Source organism: Symphodus melops (genome assembly GCF_947650265.1).
Source record: "Symphodus melops genome assembly, chromosome: 9".
NCBI lineage: Eukaryota > Metazoa > Chordata > Actinopteri > Labriformes > Labridae > Symphodus > Symphodus melops.
The window spans coordinates 772,177-795,495 of NC_136699.1; the positions used below are offsets into that span (position 1 = coordinate 772,177).

At 45.4% G+C, this 23,319-nt stretch overlaps 2 protein-coding genes across 2 annotated transcripts in view; both read right to left on the reverse strand.

The window, feature by feature from the left end:
* fam13b (family with sequence similarity 13 member B) overlaps positions 1–6,618 on the reverse strand; it is a 38,409-nt gene extending 31,791 nt beyond the window's left edge. The window contains 1 exon segment of the mRNA XM_079352071.1: positions 6,303–6,618. The gene's annotated coding sequence lies outside the window, so the exon portion shown is untranslated.
* A 2,467-nt stretch (positions 6,619–9,085) lies between these two features.
* cxcl14 (chemokine (C-X-C motif) ligand 14) lies at positions 9,086–16,968 on the reverse strand. The gene is made up of 4 exons (XM_079351705.1): positions 16,492–16,968; positions 14,167–14,272; positions 9,988–10,101; positions 9,086–9,810 (listed from the first exon to the last, which is right to left on the reverse strand). The coding sequence occupies exons 1-4, from the start codon at positions 16,553–16,555 to the stop codon at positions 9,795–9,797; spliced, it is 300 nt and encodes a 99-aa protein (XP_079207831.1). The 5' UTR covers positions 16,556–16,968; the 3' UTR covers positions 9,086–9,794.
* Positions 16,969–23,319: the final 6,351 nt, after the last annotated feature.

Below are 23,319 nucleotides of genomic sequence, written 5' to 3' on the forward strand. Positions count from 1 at the left end.
CAGACGCCGTGTTCTTGTGAATCTGTGATCAGCTCCTGAAGTGCACGATCCAAAAGACGATTAAATATTCACTGGAGGGGGGGGGGGGGGGGGGGGGTTAAATAATCCAGCACATGTCCTCCATCTTGCATCATGTTGTTGAAACACCAAAAGTACGAGAGATCAAAGCAGCTGAAGGTCCGAGCGGTCCACCGGTCGCCGCTCATGGTCAAATCAAAATCAGGAGGAGGAGGAGGAAGGGACAGGCGGAAAAGGTCGGACGGAGGTGAGATCTCTGCTTCAAAGCCAACGAACCGCACGAGGTGCAAAAAACGATTATCATCTTTCTCCGTAGCATGAGGGACGTAACGGCTCCGACAACTTTGGTTTAAAATCTGTATTTCCTCTGATTAAGTTTTAAGAGCAGACGGGGAAAGTCTCCTGCTGTGAGTCCGTTTCCACCAAGCAGCCCGGTTCGGTTCCCTTTCAGCCAACCGTAACTTTATTTGGTTAGTGGAGCAGTAAAAGGTTTTCATGAAAGCTGCGACGATGAATAATAAATGTGGGAAACTTTCTTAAAACTTCTTCATGAAGCTGATGATGGAACTTTCTGGACTTTTTAAAAAGCTACAGCTCGGGGCCAAAGACCGTTATGGGGCCCCTGAGGGCTCACAAACTTAAACCAAATGTGCAAATTCTGCAGCGACAGTCGGAGACCTCCCTGAGGGCGCCCTATCTCGCAGCACTCCGTCTCGTCTTGCTGAACCTCGCGTGCCCGTTTACTCACACACACTGATGTGACACCTCAGGCACGAGACGGTGCAACAGGAAGTCCATGAATAACCTGTGACGATGCTAGAGGGGGGGCTAGCGTCTGTACAGCTAACCCTCATGTGGAGGAAATGTGGCTGATGTTAAAAACACACTCACACGCCCTGTTAGCTCCGAGGTTAGCCGCTCTGAATGTCGACACAAAACCTGCTTGTGCACATTTTTAACCGTCTCGCCTCACACCTGAGCGCTCGTGTTTGACTCGGCCAGAGGTGAGATATCGTCCCCGACTTGACACATGAGTCAAAAGTCAACACAGTAAGTATTCACTGTGCAGAGACCCGGGGCATTAGGTCTCTGTAAACATCGGGTATCTTTCACTCAGAAGCAAAAATCTGAATTGAAAGAAAGATAGAAAGAAAGATAGAAAGAAAGATAGAAAGAAAGATAGAAAGATAGAAAGATAGATAGATAGATAGATAGATAGATAGATAGATAGATAGATAGATACTTTATTGATCCCGAGGGAAATTCAAGAGATGATGATTGAACATCTATCGTGATAATTATCGATATCGACTGATATGAACATTTTTATCTTGATAGCGTGTTTAGTCGTATCGCCCGGGCCGAGGTTAAGCGTTCAAACAGCCTGAAGTTGAACACTGAGATGGAAGGAACGCAGGTCGCCATCCTGTAACTGTCACATGATTACAGCAGCTATTACATGGATAGAACTCAGGAATATTTAGTGATAAATACTTTTAACAGGAGACGCAGTATTTTCAAGGTCGAGCGCTCAATAAATGATTAATTTGAGGTGTGACTTCGAGTGCGGAGGGAGAGTTTTGTTCCCGAGTCTCACAGGCGTAAACCAGCAGGTCCAGTCAGGCCGAGAAGCCTGGACACCGATTGGATGAGCGGAAAAATAAAAAGAGGAGCGGCTGCAAAAAAAAAGAAAAGAGAGAGAGAATCAGAAAGAGACTGGCTGAGGGAGATCAGAGAGGAGAAGTCAGCGGGGAGGAAGGAAAGGACAGGTTTAAATAAAAGAGAGGGAGCATGAATATTAGAGACGCTCTCTCACCCAGTGAGGCCGTCCTTACCAGTGATAAATGAAAAAGCACTCGTCTTCAGGTGGGAGACTCGGACTCTGGCAGCAGAATCTTTCGTCTCTCTTTGATTTTTAGAGGAAGGGAACGTTTAACAAAAACAAATAATGAAGGGAAGCACCTCTTCTCGGCCAGGGTTAAGTGATAGATTCTGTGAGCTTCACCGCTACGCTCCAGGTTAAAACAGTCTCCAACATTTCTGTGGTCGTTTCTCCGGAGGCTCGACGTATCAAACGAGATCTGTGTGGGGAGAACAGTGACGTCTACAGAAAGCCTGAACGCCTACAGTGGAAACAAGCGCAGCTCTGTGTGAGAGGAGCGCGTTGTTCGCTTCATTTGCATAAAGTTGTGCCCTCGTTGCCAGAGAGTGACTCTACAAAACAAACATTTCAGTCTCGATACTCAGTCATCTTTAAATAAACAGAGCCAGGACGTTTGGTTACCGACCGACCGTCACATCCAACATGACCGCCGGAAGGAAGACGACGACCTCATCGTTTCGTCTCCATTAATCGACTTCATCCGTCCTCTTTCGCGTTGACATTTTGTTGTTTTTTTGCTCGTTGCTTTTAGCGCTCTGTGCCCTCATTGGTCAACAGTGCTGACCTGACAGAACCCACAGTAGCAAGCAGACATAATTAAACCCAGCAGACTTGCTGTTGGGCGGTCGTGAGGCCTCTGGGTCGTGATACTCTACGTCTGATATATCGGCGTTTATAAGGTCTAAGTGTTACACTGTGATACCTCACCGCCACATCAGTGCGTCACGGCTCAGGTGTGATCCAAACCTCTGCAGAGCTTCCTGAAGTCCCTGGACTCCAGCTCAGCCTCAGACAACCACCTCGAGCTTCACTGATCAAACGCCTCCCTTACTGATGGAAATTTACAGACCACTGCACGCCAAAACGCCAGCTACTGTGCATTAGCTGCTTAAAAAAAAAAAAAAATCCTTCTCCCATCTGTTGTCTTTCTATCCTGAACAAGTCTGACAGCTCTATGAGAGCAGTGACAGCACAATGAGGAAGTGAGACTCCAGCGAGTGAATGAGGAAACCCGGAGCCTGCACTTAGTAATCACTGAATAAACCCTGTTTGCTCTATTGTACATAAACTGAATAGGAATCAATTAACACAGAACAAACGGCTCACACAGCGTAGAACGAGCGCCGTCACTTCCATCTGTGTGTGTGTGTGTGTGTGTGTGTGTGTAAACAATAGAACCAAACGAGCAGCCAAGAGCCTTCACACAATGACACTAACGGAGAATTCACACTGCATTTAAAAAGACAAACTTCGGGCCGTCGAAGGCTCATAAATGGATCATTGTAACATGTTATGATGTTTGAGGAATGATATGGCAGCCAATCTGGAAGGGGGGGGGGGGGCGGGGTCCCCAGTCTCTTGCACTGTGATTCTTTTGGGGGGGTCGGGGGCTTAAAAGCTTTGGGAACCCCTCGCCTAAAAAAAACTCTCAAAACAGAAAAAACATGGTCTTGATCTGATGCAAACGTCAGCACGCCCGGGGAGAAAATGCTGCTAAAGGTCGGGTTGATATTTTATCTTCCTGTATTTTCGGTCATGTGACACATGACCATAGCGGTGAACTAAACCTACTGGAGGACACGTTGTCAAACCGAGAATAACTTCAACCCCGCCACGCTTTCTTCTACCTCTGATATCTACAGAAAACACGTAGAGCCTCTCACGCCTAACCGACCACGTCAGACGCCTTTATGGCCAAGGTCAACAGCTTTTACATCTCAAATATTAAAATTGATAAAGTTCAGTTATCAAATTAATGTCACCTCTTCTCCTCTTTTACTTCTCTTGAATAAACGAGTCCAGGATATGAAAGAAAATCCTCGTGGGAGCCTTTTCTCCTGGAAAGACAACAACAGGTCAATGAAGGATGCGTCCCCCTGCAGAAGCCCGTGTTATTTCAGCTGTCCAATGGAGGATCTGTATTTGCACAATCTCGGGGCCGGGTCAGCGCCGCGCTGTGTGAAACTGCCTCCGGGCCTTTTTGGCGTAACAGAACCAGAAGATAATCTTCCACGGCTTCTTGTTAGATGATCAGATTGTAGTCGTTGGTGGTTTCAGTGACGGGATCGTGTCGGTGTGTTCATCCTCGAGCAATCATTAAAAAGCACGTGGGACCTTAACCCATCGATATGTAGCGTTGGCGGCGCAGGTGTGAACTCGTGCATAGGGATTGGAGCTGGGTGGAGTTCTGGCTCCAGCTCGAGAGAGATTTGGACCGCGCTGGGTTTAGCTTGGCTCCCGTCTACCACTCACTGACCTGGCAACAACAATCCCACACCGCAGGCATCCGCACGGTCATGACACTGCTGTGACCGCCGGGTGTTTTCCCTCCATACAAAAACTATGGGTCGTCTTACGTTCGCGTTCTTATCTCACACAGCGGGGGGGCCGCAGGGTTTTGACTCGGGTGGTATGTGTATACGTGACACCCTTCACGTATACACGCTGCAGGTTCAGCTGAGGCACAATCACTGGAACCACAGATATGGCCGCTCTTTCTTTGTACGGTCAGCGAGGTAGCTCGACAGTCAGCTAAAAACGGCGCCTCCAGAAACTGAGAATACGACCCGTTATAGGTGGGATATTTTGTGAGACTTTAACAAGGTTGATGTTGAACTTACAGCTGAGTGTAGAACAACAACAATCCAAAGAGCCATCACCTTCAACTGACTCAACAGCATCAGCACCGGAGCCCAGATCAGTCTCTGACACAATGACCTGGTTGTTTCTGCTAACAGGGTTAACTTCACTCCTATCGTGGTCATTCTGTTTGTTTTTAACATATTTAGGTTGCTGCTTCTGAGATACTGAACCGTATCACCTCAAACATGTGCGTGTACGAAAAGACAAAAGAACTAAACGGGTCACAGACGACGTTTGTTAAAGTAAACGACAGATCGATTTTAGTGTGTAAAACACAGAGAGAACAGTGCACTCGTTAAGACCGACTCGTTAAGTAAATTTCCCCCCCCGTTCAAATCGTCCGATGATGTTTCACAAAATGCTTGTAACCATGACAACCAGCTACCCCAAAACTCTTAGTACTATAGTATATTGGTTTCATTGTGACACGTCACGATCGTGGGAAGTGTAGTTCTCTCTTCCCCGAAACATTCGACTTCCGACAGGATCAGAACCCTTCGGCCTCTTGTTCAGACCGCCGTTACAAGACTCCATATTTACACCCCTGAGACGCTCCGCCTTCAATGTGGATGTTAGCGGAGTCAAAGTTACCCCCCCCCCCTTTGAGGTAGTGACATGGGCTTTACAGAGGAGAAGACTGTATCAGGACATGGTGGCGTGCGTCTGTGTGTCCCAACACCAAAACAACATGTGATTTCATAGACTGGGAGACCGATAACACACCGTAATATCAATATGAACATACAAAGGCCTGACTGAGCCAACAGGGGGGGGGGGGTCTGACCCCAGGGTAACTGGGGGGTAAGTTTACCTTGATGGTTATGACATTATGGCTACAGAGCAAATCCGTCCTGACGCAACTGAACAGGGTTTTAACTTCCACTCTGTTAAGTCTTGTACAGTTGTGAACTAACGTGGGCTGGTCTATTAAAAGACCCGGATTGAAAGTGAGCCAAATCCTCTTCTAATGCAGGCCAGCGGCCGGATGAGATTATGCAATGCGCCGAGGATTTCAGAGCAGCCAGACATGAAAAAGTCAACTTTAAATCCACGTTAAAAAAAGATTCAGAATCACTGCACAAAGAGACCTGTGCAGAAATCCTCCAGAACATTCCAGCACAGGGTCTGAGCCGGTCCCATCAAGACCCCCCCATCAGACTACCAGGAGCAGAAAACGAAACTAAAGCCGGACCCGGCCCAACAGAACAAGAACTTCAGAACACATGCACGACTGGAAGTTCTGTCTTTGTGTTTCTGTAAATGTTCAATTAAAAAAAATAGTAAAAATAAAAACGAATTATTATGATTCATTTACTTTACACAGAACCCGCCAATCTATACCCTATAAATCCAGATTTAAAACAACATATTCCAGTTTTTATTCAAGGCCTTTAAAGCATGAAATATGTGATCATTTAATGATTCATTTCTCCTTTCTGAGTGTTTGTAGTTCAGAGGAGCCACAGATGTGATGCTAACTGTTAGCTCTTAGCTTCCTGTCACCAACTGAAGCCGTTAACGGTTTCTTTACAACCCCTCCGTGTTTGAATGTTAGCTGGAAAATAAGGAAATAACAGCAGAAAAATCTCCACACTATTAATCAGCAGTGATAATGTTTAAATAAAAAGACAATACTGATTTAGCTTAGCATGCTAGCATTAGCTCAGAAGCTAAGCTAACTCTAGCATTAGCTGCTAAGATGCTAAGAGAAGCGGAAGAAGGGGCGCTTGTTAGCAGAACGAGCTAATCGGTACCTTACCAGGTCAGAACCAACAGGACCGCGGAGCAGGATGCATTAATCTCTGGGTTTTAGTTTTTCTGCAGCAGTTTCGGTGACATCAAATCAGGCGGTGGAGAAATGTTGTCAGGAACATTGCAAACACAAAAATAATCTGGCTCCTGTTTTTCTTTTTTTTCTGCTCGGACTGAAAGACTCGGATGGCCGTTTTTTTTGCAGGTCGTTGCTGAGCGAGTTTCTCTCCTGCTCTGTAGTCTCCTCTCTCTCTCTCTCTCTCTCTCTCTCAAACACACACCCTCGAGGGACAAACCTGCCAAACACTGACCCCGCCCTCCTCACTGACCCCGCCCTCCTCACTGACAGACAGCAGACGCGCAAAAACATTCGACTTCAAACACACTAAGCAAAGATTCATCTTGATTTGTTTCAATCAAAATTTATTGATAAGGTATCATGAAGTCCAGAAAGCAAAAAAAAAAAAAAAAACATTGTGCGTAAAATTATAACGAGAAATAAACTCGTGCGCACCAGGTTTGCACACGAGTCTCTCTTTGACTGTCCGGGAGGAAAAGCTGCTGGACACTTGCAGTTATTATTATTATTATTATTATTATTATTATTATTATTATTATTATTGCAGCCTGTGTCAGGTCCTCCTCATATTTTTTTCCTTAAGTTTTGTTTCATTAAAACCGAAAGTAAACATGTGACTGCAGGTCTATTTTAGAACGACAATCATGCAGTGTTAAGATTCTGCATCAATCAAGTTATTTATCTGTTGCAGCAAGAAAGTCAGAAGATGATCAGGCAAAGACGAGGAAAGAGAAGAATTGTAATAAACATCGTGAACAAGCCTACAGATGAAACCTCGGCTGAAAAATGAAAGGACATGCATCATGTCAGAATGTGTTAAGTTCATGTTCAGCCCTGAGAAATGTAAAAATAACATTATTGATGTCTTGTTTGTTTAAGGGTTATTACATCCATCCATCTCGGCTCCTGTTACTGGTCTCTTGTGAAATCAGCGGATGTATACTGCCACCTGGTGGACTCTTTGAGTCACTGCACTTTAATCGAAAAGAAGAAACAACCCCATCGCTTTCCTTTCCTTTCACTTTTATTTACTTAAAATGGAGTCAAAGAATGAAACGCAGAAATGAGCTGCTCTAAAGACACTTTATTGCTTCTTCCTCTTCTCTCTTTTTTTATTATTATTATCGTTTTACACTCAGTTGAACATTTGACTGTTTGAAGGACATTTCAAACACTCAGCCTCCGAATATCTGTTACCAATGAAACACTTAAATAGCAAAAAAAAAAAAAACAACAACTCTACTGCAGTGATTCAAAATACATGACATTATGAAGATCTTAAGGTGAAACTCTCGCTAACATATAAACTGAATACGGAGCCCAGAGGTGACACGTGCATCTGTTCCCTCTGTTATTTGTCAGCTTGTAGATGTTTTATGTCCCTTTTTTAATTTGATATTTACTTCAAATGTTAAGTGAGTTTTAAATAACATTTATTATCATAACTACGGCCTCTCAAATCACAAATAACTGTTAAGAAAGGATTTTTATATACTGCATCAGAGAGCCTTGGACTTTCCGTTTAGTCGGCCATTTCTTCACAAAGAACTTTGTAATAATGACAATCATTTATTTATTAGCCATTTGACCTCTGACCCCTGTGGTTCAGATGTGTTTTTTAAGATATTGCTGTAGTACACGTTTATTTCAAAGACACATCTAAACAATCTGTAAACATATAAAACAGTTTGTTAAACCCACTGACTGTATAAAAGACGTGAATGTAGCCGGAGAGTCTCATGTGCACGTTGGTTGCATTCTGTTTAACGGCCAGTAGGGGGCGACTCAACAGATCACAAGAAGATGGACCAGACTTTTTTTTTCTCTTAGTTAGTTACTGGCCTCATTACTTACTTTATGGCCTTCTTTAATACAGCACAATGTTCATACTTTATAGTCCCATTTTCATTGAGAAACATTGAGCCAATTACGTCGCAAGCAAGGTAACCTAGCAACCAGGAGGGGACCATGAGGTGCAGCTATAGCCGGGTTTCCTCCAAGCGGTCCAGTCCAGTTAGATTCAGTACAGATACGATACACATTTATTGGAATGGTACCAAAATAACGGATCTGTACCGTCCTACTTTTTATGCTACTTTTCTGTTGGGGTGCCAAGCGTCCTAAAGGGTGGAGCTAGATGCTCCGCACGCCACTGATTGGCCAGAAGAATTCGCACTTGGGGGGGTGTTGTGTGACTCATTTAGTGGAGTCGGTCGTCCCTAAACCGGAAGATAAGGGGTTCGATCCCCAGCTCCTGACTGTGTCCTTGTGCAAGACACTTAACCATTGACGACCTCGGAGGTACAGAGCGATGCTGGACGTCCTCCATTGTTGCCTTTTGTTTAATGTGTTGCATTCTTCTTCCTGGTTGAATTTATTGGTGGACTGAACTGCATTGCACTGCTATGATGTCACTCTGTTATGGTTAGCTTTGGAAACACAAGCAAGATCAGGCTTTACTGAACCAAACTGAGCAGAACCAAACTGGGCAGAACCAAACTGGGCAGAACCAAACTGGGCAGAACCAAACTGGGCAGAACCAAACTGGGGTGAACCAAACTGGACTGAACCAAACTGGACCGCTTGGTGGAAAAGGGGCTTAAGTGTATTCGCCCTGAAATACCAAGTTGGCGTGGTCGAAAAACCCCCAGACGACCGCGTGACGGCTACTTTCACACCTCTTATATTCAGTCAACATGTAAACCAGGACAGACGGGTTTAATAATCAAGTTTATTTTTTAATAACTGCAGTCGTCAGACTGTAATGAATGCAGAGATGGCACAAATGAACTATTTCTCATTCTTTAAAATGTACTGACACAATCATTCAGATCCTATTTGACAGTGGCGTGTTTGTTGCTAGCATGACGACATGGTAAACACACACACACACACACACACAGCGGTAGATTTCATGTCTCTGATGGAACAGTTAATCTGCAGACTGTGCGTATGAAGCCCACCCCTCAAACCCGGGTTAACAGATCCTACTGTAAATGTTGGCATGGTACAAATATCCCTCCGAGTAATACGAATATAGAGAAGTGAAAATGTGAACAATTAAAACACCCACACTGCATCTTCAGAGGAGAGTCCTCCTGCTTCTTCAAGTCAACACAACAAGGTCCCTCGGAGTAAAAACCGAACGACGCCTACATCTGCGTGAACAGGTGGCGGCGTCTCGTCCGCCGTTCGACAATAACTACAGTTGTAAAGACAGAAGTGGTGGTTGACTGCGTCTAGATGGACTGGCGGACTAAAACGAGCCGACCAGCATTATATTTACATACAAACTACAGATTTCAGGCAGAAGGAGGGGGGCGGTACAGTTTGATTGTAGATTACACCTTGTGCTTGGTAAAAACAGTCCTGTTGGTGTGTTCTGTCTCACTCGAGCCTCACGTGGCGGGCAGCTGAGGATTAGGCTTCATACACCCTGTGGAGAAACAAACCACAGTCATTTTTCTGTATCTTCAAACATTTGATCTCTCTCTCTCTCTCGCTTCTCGAGGTTTTCAGGAGGAGCCGAGTGTGTGAACACAAACAGGAAGCAGCTGGAGCGAGTGGGAGGGCTCCCTGTGCGACTACTGACCAATCAGGATCCGATTATTACCTGTGCTTGTCCTTCCAGATGCGGAACCATTTGACCAGATTCTTGGTGCTCTGGAGTTTGGGATGGAGGCAGTACTCCTGACCTTTGAAGCGAGCCACGTTCTCCATCGTCACGCTGACAGGAAACACAAACGCCAGGAATCACACGTCAACTAAAAACGTCACAATTCATTTATCATCAACTCAAGACATTAAACACCAACATTAAATAAAAACACAGGAGATAAGAGTGACGGGACACGACCGCAAGGTCATGTAGGGCTGGAGTCAGTTTGTTAGCGTTGGCGTGTGCCGAGAGAGCCGATGACGAGGACAGTGAGAGGCAGGAGAGGATGGGGGACGTCTCTGATTGGTCGATCCTGCCCCTTCGAGAATTCGAATGTTAAGACATTTAAACCATTTTAATTCAAGAGCCCCGTTTTCGCACCGAGCAATCGCCATATTTCAATCAATCAGTGCTTCTGATCTGGTCGTTGACACGTGCACATTAAAGCGGGAGACCGTCTCCCAGATCAGGATTTACGGAACTCCTTAAATTCTCCAGACATTTTCAGGAGTGTAGATTTGAAAACGCCTTATTTTAGATAAAAACTAGACAGAAGGAGACGAGATCGACGACAAGAGAAAACTTTCAGTACGTTGTTTTCAGAGTTTGTGAGAAACACACTTGAATAGAAACTTTTTGCCCCAATTCTCAGCTGTCATGAAAAACAATCCCAGAGTGAAATGCCCTCCCGTCTGAAAAGAGCAGCACGCACAGGCGACCAGCAGGACGCTTGGCAAAGAGATGAGATCATGGAGCAGCCGCTAACAAGTGTGACATCCAAGCTCATTGAATCAATCGCTCGAGCTGTTACCGTCCGCTTATGGCAGCGGTGGAGACAGTCTGCCTGCATGTGGCGTATTCAGGCCAAAACAAGAGAAATGTGGGAAAAAACTCCCACAGTGCCATGGGGCCTCTGCAGCCGGTGACACGCTCAAAGACTCCCCGAACCATGAATGTTAAATGAGTTGACTGGAAGAGAAAAGACTCGACTCTCAAATAAAAAAACAAAACTCAGCTTTCAGAGGTAATAAGGTTTGCGTCTACTTTTCCTGCTCATTCAGTCGTCATTCTGTTTTATCGACGAAGCGAGCGCTGAATGTGAGAGCAAAAAAACATGAGAGTGCTTTTGTAGGCATGCGACCCAACGGAGCCACGACTGACACAAACACACCGGCCTGTGGTTATTATCCACGGCTGCTAAACTTCACATCGTTACTGTTTTCATCTGAGCTTCAGTCCCCTCCTCATTATGATTCACCTGGGCAGCTTCAGCGGCTCCAAAGGCTAATATTGTTAGCCGAGCGTTACATAAGCATGAGCAGAGGGAGGATAGAAAAGGCTGTGAAGGGGCTGAAAAAGAAGAATGTGGTAGAAAAAGGGGGGAGAGAAAGCTTCTTTTCTTCTCCATCGACGGCTGCCTGAAAATGTTCACTTTAAAACATTTAAAGGATAAATATTATCAGGCCGCTGCAAACAGGAGTCACAAGTTCTACGACATCAAATGATAAAAACTAGGAACTCAGAGAGTTCAGACAGATTTACATCCATCAGTTATCAAAGATTTATCACACAGACAAGATGGTCACTCGACTGGAAAATAAAAAGATCGTCTTCGTACGTCACTGCTCGGCGCTCTGCAGAGTGGTGATGCTTATAGCGCCCTCTGCTGGCGACAGAGAACTGCTACATTAACACGATAAAACTCAAATTAAATGCTGTGCGACTTGGTGAATAAATCAAGTAACATGGGTGCAATGGCCGACAGTGATCGTGTCTGAATACGTGAAGATCGGCAAATATTATCAGCTGACTGATGAATCGGTCGGGCTTTAATGCAAACTGCATAAAAGTGCTCCATAGAGCTCTATGACCAAAAGAAACAGTATCAGAGTGGTTTTTAAAGAGTTAGTGATACTACATTAAAATGATTCTTATCTTAACACATTTAGACTTTCTCAAAAATCAGCAGTGTTTAAAAAGAAGGTCCCAAAAGCTGAGGTTTTTTTAAAATATCAACATTTACATAAAATCTTTATTTCTGTGTAGCGAAGAGAAGCGTGGAATTCAAACATCGCACAACGGCGGAGAGGAGGAACAACATGGAGGAGAAGAGAAATGATGCTAATGACATCAGGAGTAAACAGGAACACTTCGAGGCTCCTATAGCTTGAGTGTGTGGTCCGAAGTGGTCGCCTGTGAATGCCAAATTGAGGAGGGGGGGAGGGGGGGGGGGGGCGCGTCTCTCGCTCACTCATTTCTCTCCTACTCTCTCTCTCTCTCTCTTTCGCTGGCTTTCCGGAGCCTGCTGAGACTCATTTTTCAGTGGGTACCAGCAACTGGTGGCCCCCCTCTCATACTAATACAGCAGCCTTAAATAACGTCCTTCAGTGGGGAACACACACACACACACACACACACACACACACACACACAATATGCAGATGGAATGTGATGTCCTCAGTTTGCCAAAATTGCATTTTGATTTAGAACAAAAAAAATCTACAGTCTACATTTGACCGGCCGCCGTCGGGTACTGTTTCCCACAATGCAAAGCGGCAGGTCAGAGATGAACATGACGGGCAGCAACAGGGGAAACAATCACAATCAGACCGAAGCCGTTCGAAGAGACGCCGCTTATCTTTGCTGACTCTCCAAGTCGTGAAACTCTGAATGAAATCTCTTTATTCAGACACTGAGTGGAGGCTACACTGTAGCTGTTGTTTACTTCCTCAGTCCAAGACATAAACAAACAAACAAACAAACACAGAGGTACAGAAAACACACAGCTTGAGTGAAAAACTGAAGTATTCTCTTATGGTGGTCTGGCCTTCGTGTGTGTGACCACTGTCTTCATGTCTGATACTGTCCTTGGCCAGCAGGTGGCAGCAGAGTTCTGACACTCCGGGACGCTGATATAACGTCCCATCTGTTGTCCCCTCATGACATGAAACTTTACATGATGAAATCACAGCTCACGTTCCCGTCTCGTGTGGACCGGAGCGCTCGGCCTATAGAGAGTCTGTTCATTTATTCAAAGTCGTGCGGTACATGCGAGCGCCACAGGCTGACCATGTGACAGGGTCGTTCTGGATTTCATGACGGCTCTCACTGGAAGTGAAGAGCTGCTGCTCACTGTTTGTGACGTGTCCAGACGAACACGTATGTGATGCATATGTGGATCATGTGTGAGAAACAGGATATGAACTGAATGTTTGCCTTTAATTAGACTGGACCGATGAAGAGCGACAGGAAGTGTTGGGAGGAGAGAGAGTGGGGGGGGTGGACATGCAGCAAAGGGGCGGAGTCGAACCCAGGGCTGCTGTGACCAGGAAAATGACCAAACACACTAAAGAAACTACTTTTATCAGGTTTGTATTTGTGTCACATGTGTCATTTAGTATAAACAAATTTAATCTGATTATTTATCCACGCACACAGACACACACACACACACACGCACAGACACACACACACACACACACACGGCGACTACGCCTGCAGCACAGACACAGCAGCCAGCAGCTGAACTAAAGCTGACACCATATTGATGATGATGAGGATGTTTAGGAAGGTTGTGACGCGGTCATTAAATTATCGTCTTACATTTTCATGGCTGCGTCATTAAAAACGATTATCTTGCCAAGGGCCTTTTACACTTCTCACTGGGAGACAGGACGCTGGATAAACTCTGGGATCCTCACCAGCATCTTTTACAGCTGTAGGAGCAGATGATCACAGGTCGTGTTTCGTGTCGAGGATCTCACCTGCGTACGGAAGGAACCTTTGCTGCTCATGAGGGGAAACCAGTAAGCACGCCAGCGTTATGGGCGGGTGTGAACGTAAAATAAATGAAGAGCGTGTTCGACCTGTAGTCATCCGACGAGCTAACGTTAGTACATCGTTCAGTTCGTGCAGGTGGAGCGCCTGGGTGGCTTGAAATCGGGCGGCTTCGCCTCTACGATTTTTTTTTTATGGATAGCTGAGGCATCGGGACATTTGTGATTTTAGGACTTCTGTAAATACGGAGGAAGAAGAAGAAGAGGAAGATTAAAGAAAACGGGAGTTTATTGGAAAGAAGGCAGCGACAGGTCAGGTACCTGAAAGTGGAAATGAAGAAGAAAAAAAAAGACTCACAATATCATCTTCTCTTGGCAGTACGGGTGCTTGGGTTTGATCTCCAGCTTCTGTACGTCCATGTATCGGATCTTTGGTCCTTTTCTGGTGCACCTGCACTTGTAGGCTGTTCAAACAGATAAAACACCAAAACCAGAAAAATCATCATCATCATCATCGTCGCTGAATTTAAAGTCGTGGAAACTGAACTGTGTGACGAATTCTTAAAGTTATGAAGCTCAGACACAGAGATGGAAAAGTTAATACTTTATGATCTGACAGCAAATTGGCTCCAAACCAGCCGTCTGTTTATCTCCGGAGCGCACGCTGACAAGAGGAGATTAGCAGAGTTTGAGTCTGCTGAGACGTCCCAGGCTTTACAAACACGGCTTCACTTACATCACATGCAAACGGGCTAAAAATAAACCAGAGATGAATTCGAGCAGGGAGACCGTGTCGCATGCGGAACAACTCTAAATGAGGAAAGAAGGAGGTTAAAGAAAAATACTCTAACAGTGTGTGTTGGTGAATAAAGGTCACAAGCCCCTCCCACTCTGGCTCCAGGTGAATTCTCCTGATTATATCCTGCTGCCTTCTCTCAGTCAGCTCTCTCTGACGTAGAAAGACGAGGAGGCTGCAGGAGAAGTGAAAAATGTTTCACGATGAAGCTGTGGGGATCTTTTTTTTTTTTGGACTGATAAATCCCACATTAATGCAACGTTTATATTTATTGCACCGGGTGATTAAGTTTGAACTCCGTGCAGTCACACCTTTAAGGTATCTTTACAGTTTTCCATCTTCTCAGCTCCACTCTTCTTCTTGTGACGACTTAATGCTGCTCTTCAAACGGACACAGGAAATGAGTTTTTTCCGGGGTTGTTTGTATTTGTGATGGGAGGTGACGACCTGGAGACTCCAAGGTTTCATTCATCCATCACCAGCGATCTCTCCACGCCGCCGCCGCAGGCCACTAAATCTGTCACCATGCACACACTGCTGCCAGCACGCCGCACATACTGTAACGGCGTGGACACACACCGAGGTTGATATAACACGGGGTCTCTATGGGCGTCAACACGGAACAGATGGACTCGGCTTACTCTGTTTTTATTTCCCCATGTTGGCGATGACAGAAGCCGAATGTGAGGAGGACTTTATTTAACCCCCGGTGCCATGACACATTACAAAGCATTCTTCTTACATGTTACATCACTTGGTAGAAATGTACTTTTTGGTTTGAGCTCTTGACTGATTTTATTGTTGATGTTTTTATTGAGTCTGTTCATGTCGTCCTTGTTGTTGGCCGACTGCATTAACGAGTTAATCACGATTAATTAAGGTCTAAAATCAATGCATTCATTTTTTTTAATGTTATTTTGTCCCTTTAGACTCGCCGTAGATTGCGGTCCTCAGTGTGTCTCATTTCACTTTAACAAACTCTCAGACAGCTCAGCTGACCAATCCAAAGTCAGATCCACCTGATGACATCACACGTTGACCTTTGTTAGCTGTTTGACCTCACTTTAGGATCCATAACCACTTCCTGTTTCTGTGCTGAACTTCACATCATGACCTTCTCTCTATAAGAAAGAGCCCTACCGTATTTCAAAATAAAACAATAAAAATCAAAAATAAAGCCTGACAGCTTTTTATTCATGCAAAAAAAAATAGAATTTCAAATATGCATTAAAAATGTGATTAATAAAAATACAATTTAGCAATTAATGACAAATTAAAAAATGTCATCATTTTCCTACTAAAAACAGATCAACATTCAAAAATCTTCCCCGACCCTCAGGCTGCTTTGGCATCATTTGCAAGAAGTTTTTACAAGAACATTTATCCTGTCTAAATCTGTTATTCTCAACTAAGCTGAAACGTTTTCTTCATTGTCCTCCATTTCCCAGACTCCCTCCCTACATGACCCCGATTGAATGCTTGGCTTTAAATGATCTCTGCTGCTCATGGTGTGAACTCCTCTTCTCCTTCCTCACACATCTTAAAGCATTCTTAAAAAGGTCGAGATGTTTCTGGATGTAAAACTATCAGATCACAAAGTGTCACAGTTCTGTTTGGATTGGGAGCGAGAGGCTTGCAGCAGGTGGTTTGTTGGTTACGTAAAACATGCAAACACACAAGTGGAAGTGAGAGACTGTTTTCTCAGACTGTGCAGAGATTTCAGGATGTTTGGCTCCCACTTCACTCTCGTTTAAAAAAATGTGAATGTGTGAATTTAAAGTTAATTCCTAATTTATCTCACTCATGCAAGCAAAGTACTTTTAGAGAGAAAACATTTCTCAATAGATAAATTATAATACAAGCACAACAATAAATCCTGGAGTTTACCTTCTGCATTCAGGAAGTATAAGGCCACCACAAACAGAAGGAGCACCGCTGTGCACCGATGCATTTTCTTCAAAGATGTGTTTTTCCCCCCTCAGAATCCGAGCCGTCCAAACCGCCTCTATGCTTTAAACCAATGCACAGTTCACACAAGTCTTCCGAGCTGTGAATTAGTTCCACTTGCAGCTGTTGGTTGGATGACAGAAGTGAAGCAGCGCGGAGGGTTTCTCTGCGTTTGGAGCCTTTTTGGAGCGCTGGTTGTGCAACTCCGTCTGTGCGTCCTGAGCGCAAGGATGAATCTGCACTCACTCGTTTAGGTCTCTCTCTCTCTCTCTCCTTCCCCCTCTCTCTCTCTCTCTTTCTCTCTCCGTCTTCCTGGTCGCTTTTCTGTGGAAAGGCAGGCAGCAGCTCTTTTTAAAAGCAGCCCGCTGTCCCTCTCTCATTAATATGCACGGCCAGTCAGCGAATCAAACACTTGTGGCCTGCCTGCGGAGGAGAAGTGGACAACACGGACAGGGAGGGGAGGGGGGGGGGGGGAGGAAAAACACTCTGTCGGCCAATGATGAGGGGTGGAGTGACGTCAGGCAAGGTAGAAGACGGTGTTTGTGGTGGATAATATTTGGCTCTAACTAGAACCTGTCATCTAAATGACAGAACATTTTGGCATGAAGAGATTCATGTCGTATTCGGATAATGTGCAACTTTTGTGCGTTTTTAATTGGCAGAAAAAAAACAGAGCTGACGTTGCTGTGTCCAGCAGCCTCCTCTTTAAGCTGACATGGAAACTGCAGATAACCAGTGATGGCTTTTCTTTTTCCACTTTGGACATTTGACTTAAAAACACCTTGAAGATCACAAAGAGGAAGGTAAACAGTTCTTAACGTAGCAATAACACACTGGAGAGTTGTGATGTGTGAAAATAATCATTAAGGCCACTAAGCAGAGTGACACTGAGCCTGTTATCTTCTTCAGACCTACAAGGACGGCTCACACAAAAACAAACTGTATCCTTAAAGGAAGAGAAAAGGAAATGTAGCTTCATTAAAAGTGATTTGAGATTAAAATGTTTTTATGTTTATCTGTGATTTTGATCTGTATTTGGTCCTTGAATATTTAAAACTTTTTTATAGCCTAGCGGGACTCATGCACAGAGGCTACACTCCTCAGCGCAGTGTTTGTGGGTTTGAAACCGACCTTGGGAGTGGACTCCTAAATCACCTGTCTCTCTGAAGCAGTCCGATCCAATAAAGGCAAGAAGGCCAAAAATATAACCTAAAAAAACAAACAAAAAACTGTCATTTGCTTGATGTTGTAGACAATAAGGAAATGTGATGCAAATAAAAAAACAGTCCAATATGCTGCAGCAGGTTCATTTTCTCATCCCATCGCCACATGCGGATAATTTTCACCACGCCTCAGCGTCTGAGCCTTTTGAGCATGTGATGATCTCTCTGTGGTCGCAGTTTGGTTACGTGTGTGGCGTTTCAGTACGTCACGTGATGTGAAGTCACAGGATTCATGAAAGTGGAATGTAACATTTTGGATCCTCGGTCCGTCCATCGATCCACCTCCGCGACCTGGAGGCGTTCTCGCTCTTTAGACCTCAGCCCGCCTCGTCTCTACAGCCACGGTAGTTTCACTCTGAAGTCACTTGAAACGCCCGGGAGGGGGGGAGGACTAACGGTTGGTACGTGAGGAGTTGGGAAGGAGACGGGCCGGCTTGTAGAGGTGACTGTGACCTCTGACCTCTGAACAGAAGGACAAACAGTGTGTGTCTCACTTGAGTACTGATTCGATTCTCCTTTCATCACAAATAAACAGCTTCATAACTGTGTTATTGTCCTTTTTTAATTCAAAGCGGATCCTATTTTTTTTCCAGTTTTATTCAGTGGAAATGAACAAAAGAAGCGATTGTACCTGATGATGTCATCGGGCTGAACCATTGACCTGTAAGAGATAGCCCTGAGAAGACGGTCCGACCCCTCCCACCCGGGACACTGACCGGAGGACTCAACAGAATTCATCATCATCCTGCATCAGGGGGGATTTGTATGAGTGTGTGTGTGTGTGTGTGTGTGTGTGTGTGTGTGTGTGTGTGTGTTCACTATGCCCTCTCTCTTTGTGAGTGTGTGTGTGTGTGTGTTCGACTCCTTGCCCTGGACACTGATGCAATCAGCCGCTGTCATCACTCAAACCCTGCAACCTTGAAACGTCCGTCTGTTCCATGTACCTGTGTGTGTGTGTGTGTGCGTGTGTGTGTGTGTGTGTGTGTGTGTGTGTGTGTGTACACTGCATGTTTACTGGCATGTACATCTTTCTGGTTTATAGACTCTATATCAAAAAAGACGGCACAACTGCTCTCCTAAAGTGAAGTCAACATATTTGGTTCTTTCCCACTAACTGGCTGCAGGTCATAGGCTCCGCCTCCTCCATGTTATTATAGGACAGGAGTCATATTATGAAAGTAAGACATGTTTTTGGCCTTTTGCTTTTATTCGAGAGAGACAGTGGACAGGGTCGGAAATCAGGGAGAGAGAGCGGGCAGGAAGCCACAGGCTTGGGTCGAACCCGGGTCGCCTGCGTGAGGGGTGTGGCCTACATATGTGGGGACGCGTGCGCTGCCACTGCGCTACTGGCGCCTCACTATTATGAAATTCAAATGCTTATTTGCACACATCGTTCAATTTTTCTGATTTTGTTTGAATTAGTCGTTTGAAGTTCGAGCTCCCGTCCGGACCGTTTCAAAGGAGTCCTGGAGGGTGTGCAGTAAATCCCGGACAGGTTCCAGCAGGTTCAAGACTCTTCAACCACACCGAGACCTGGAAGCACATGACCCCACGCCTCGCCCTCTCCTCTGGCTCCCAACTATGCAATTTGTCTCATTCTGCTCCAAATGACGTCACTGGTGCAACATTTCAGCGCCTGTTGGGGGGGGAAATCACGGCGTTCGTACGAGGGGAAAAGAGGTCGACGCTGATGCCGTGTGAAGTCTTCTTGATCTCCGGATGAAAGACATCTGTGAGCTTGTCTGTTCTCGTCTCCTGCTGAAGTGAGCTGTAATCAACCGGACGTCTGTTGTCTTCATCCATTAGATCTGCTGAGCTTCACTGAAAAACAAAGAGAGAGAAAAAACACGAAGAAACCAATCAGCTAAAAAAAAACACACAGAAAGGAGATCAGCCAAAAGGAATCTGTCTGGACATGATGAGGAACGTGACGTCATGGTCCTTCTGATCGATCATGAATCAGGAAGGTGGAGGAGTTTCAGTAAAGCCTGATCCTCTTTGCATTTCTAAAGCCAACCAAAGCAGCCGTCGACACGCTGTAATCAAGCCGATGTCAGCTGAAGCAGCTGAGGGATCTCGTACTGACGTGTGTGTGTGCTGTGTCTCCACAGCTTTGAAAACAGTTACTGATTAATATCATGTTGGCTACAAACATGTCACAGTCCGACACTTAGCAGAATAACAAGATGGTTTTATTTTACTTCATCATGACAGACGGCTGTTTTAAAAAGGCTGTGAGAAGACTTTAATCCGGTCCATCAATTCTTCCTTCATAACTGAGGAAAGCACTTTGAGTGGAGTGACACAAACCTGGACTGCTTTCTTCGTCTCGGTCCATCCTGCTCTTTAAGAGGACTTGGCCTGTTGTGTAAGTGCAGAGCTGTGCGGTTAACCTCGTGGTTAAACACGACAGAGGGCGAGTGACGTGTTCGGCTTTGGATGAAGAAGCATGGGAGTGCATCAGAGAGGGATCCATGTTGGAAAGTGTTGATGTGTTAAAGAAAAGCTGCAGCTGTCTGAAACACACAAACGGCTTCAGGCTGATTAAACCCATCAGAGAGTCGTCACGCTGTAAACAGAGCTCAGTGTGAGAGAGAAGTCAGGAATTGTTCCCCCGGGGACGAATAAAGTTTTTTGAATTTGAAGTATGTGCTTCTCTGTTTACATGTGGATGCTTGTTTGTTTTTAGTTATTGATGCTGCGCTCTCCGGACGTTTTCGTGTGAGGCGCGATTGTTTCGTGGCGTGCCCGAGCTCAAGAGCTCCGCCCACCTCTCTCCCACGCTGGTCACATTAAAACCATCACTCTTGACCGAGTACACGTGTGTGTGTGCACACATGAGGGTGAAACCTGCTCACGCTGCGTGGATACGACAGCGTCAGGCGCCTCTTCGAATCACGTCATCTAACGGTCCACTTCCACGATAAAGCAGGGTTTCGTTTAGTACGAAGGAATCGTGACCCTGTGACCACCTGTGCGTGTACGTACACCTCAGCTCTGTGTGTACAACAAACAGGAGGCAGGTGTGAGCGCGGGTTTGGTCTCAGGCGAGTCTGGGGTCGAGGGTGAGGCGGAGCGCCCGAGGCAGAGATGTAATTGCTGTTTTCGCTTGTCATGTTTACATCGTTCAGTTTCATACGTTTACAGCCGTGAGGCGAAAGAGAGGCGAGAGCTTTGGAGAGAGGAGATTACTGGAGGCTGAAACTTAGAGGGCTAACATTAAAAACCCCCCAAAAAAACCTTTGGATGAGTTATTTCACTAACAGCCTGCCTGCTCACACATCAGACACTTTCAAAATAAAATCCAGGGCTTGATGATCCTTCCTTTTACAGTCCTGAGTCTTGAGTGTCACACACATAAACATGACCTGCTGAGACGTGACGGGAACAGAAGAGACAAACACGCCGTCAGTTACAGTTTGTTTGGATTCGCAGCACTCGGACAGATTTAACCCTGCAGCGAGACACTTTAACGGTTTCACACAAAGAAATACTGCGAGCGAGCATGTGTGTGCTGATGTGACATCCTTTAAATCCACGCCAGTCAGAACGTAAACTGTCAGTCCATTAGTGACTAACTGCACGTCTGTATGTTTAGACAGACTGTACTTCATGTCTGCAGGGCTCGAAGCACAAAAGCTTAACGAGAAGCGAAGCGGCTAAAAGAAACTCGACAACGGCTGTAACTGACGATACGACATGAACCCAGCGGGGGGGGGGGGAGGCCAATGTGAAAGTTGTGTTTGCAAGTGAAAGAACATTTCTACTGACTCAACCTTCAGTACCTGGTGTCGACTACACACCACGAGATCATGGTTGAAGTTGCATGATATCGTCATGCAAGGAGCTCGCCAGTCAGATGATTCATCTGGGGGACGATTAAAGTGTCCCAGTTTGAGAAAACCTCCACTGAACTGTAAACAAGAAAGTGAAACTGTATTCTCTTGGATTTAAAGAGTAACTGTATAAATCATAGCAAATGCTGTTATGCAATGCAGACCTTAAAGACCTAAATCTGCAGGTGTGTTGATGTGTGCGGAGGCCCCAGATGATGACGGGGGAGGTCAGGTCAGCAGGAACAAACTAACGCATCACGCTCACTGAGTTCTCTGTGCATGCGGCATATGTTCAGTCCCAGGACGGCACCTATTTCCAGGTTCCTCATGACATTGATCCTGGCTTATGTTCACGTTATGTCATTTCTCTCTTCATGTTCAGGGAAATGTGAAATAATAGCAGCACTGCATGACACTGAGGGAGGACGGGTGAAAGACTGCTCAGTGGGAAAAAGGCGGCAATAAGGAATTTCTCTCATCCCAATCAGATCCGTCTGATAAGTTACATAACCTACCCTGCGGCCCTGCAGTAGCACCTTCAACCTTGGTCATAGGTTTCTTCTGCTTTATCGAATGCCAACCTTTTCGGGAAAGGAGTGTGCTTGCATCCTTACAAAAAGTCAAGAGATCTTTCTCAGAACAACCGAAGCCCCAGTTCCACCTTGGAACGTGTGACCCCAATGAGCCAGTGACGCTCAGCAGCATGCTAATGAGGTTCCAGGTAGTAACAGCACCACATGGCCCCTTCTGGCCTCCACAACCCACAACTCCACCGTGTAAGCTGACGGGCAGCGAGAGCCAGGACATCAAGTGGAAACCCATACTGGTTAGCCTCTTCTTTAAATAATTTGTGTCAGCTGCTGTCTCTTTAAGCAGCCCCTACTCTGATTGGCCAGAACGCTGCAGGGCTGCCAGGGGAGGGCTGCACTGCAGTGCTAGGAGAAGAGAACATATGTGTGTTACAACTCAGGAAACGAGCTGTATTTTGTGGTTTGCAAACACTGAACTGTGGAGGAAAAGAACTTTTCTGTTTTCTCTGTATTTTTGGCTTCAGATAAAATCTGATAATCATGAGAGACATGTCACCTCGAAAGCAACATTTCATGTCGTTAAACTGTCTCAGCTGTGGTTAAAGTTTGAGAACACAAAGAGACGAGGTTTCCAGGACACGTCAGATTATGTTAAACATCCGACCGTGGTTACAGCATGATGGCTGCTGTGATCACAATCTGCTCCCTCATAGATGAATTTATTGTTGCTGCACAGTTTTTGGTGGCAAAACCAGAATTAATACAACAGAGGCTGTCAATGTCAAAACTCAACAGAACATGAGGTGAAGGTGCGAGGCTGGGAGGGAATGACTGCCGGATCTTAAACATCCTTAAGCTGATGGAAGGTCACGTTTGCCCAGATGTGGCGGCGCACCGTCCACCAGCGACCTGCAGGGAAGCAAAACGCAGACAGGAGGTCGAAACACCACAGCATCACGCTTTAAACCAACGTTATTTTGACATTTGGGTTTTCGTGTGCATTGGCGCCCTCTGAAGGTTTCTGAGTGTAACTGCACTGTCGTGAAACACCGCTTTGGTGTCATCTCATTGGCTGAAAGCAGAAAAAAGTCCATGTGCAGAGCAATAAAAGGCGATAGGCGATCATCCGAAGTCTATTCAGCTTTTATTGATTTCTATCATCAAAAATCTCCAGTGAAA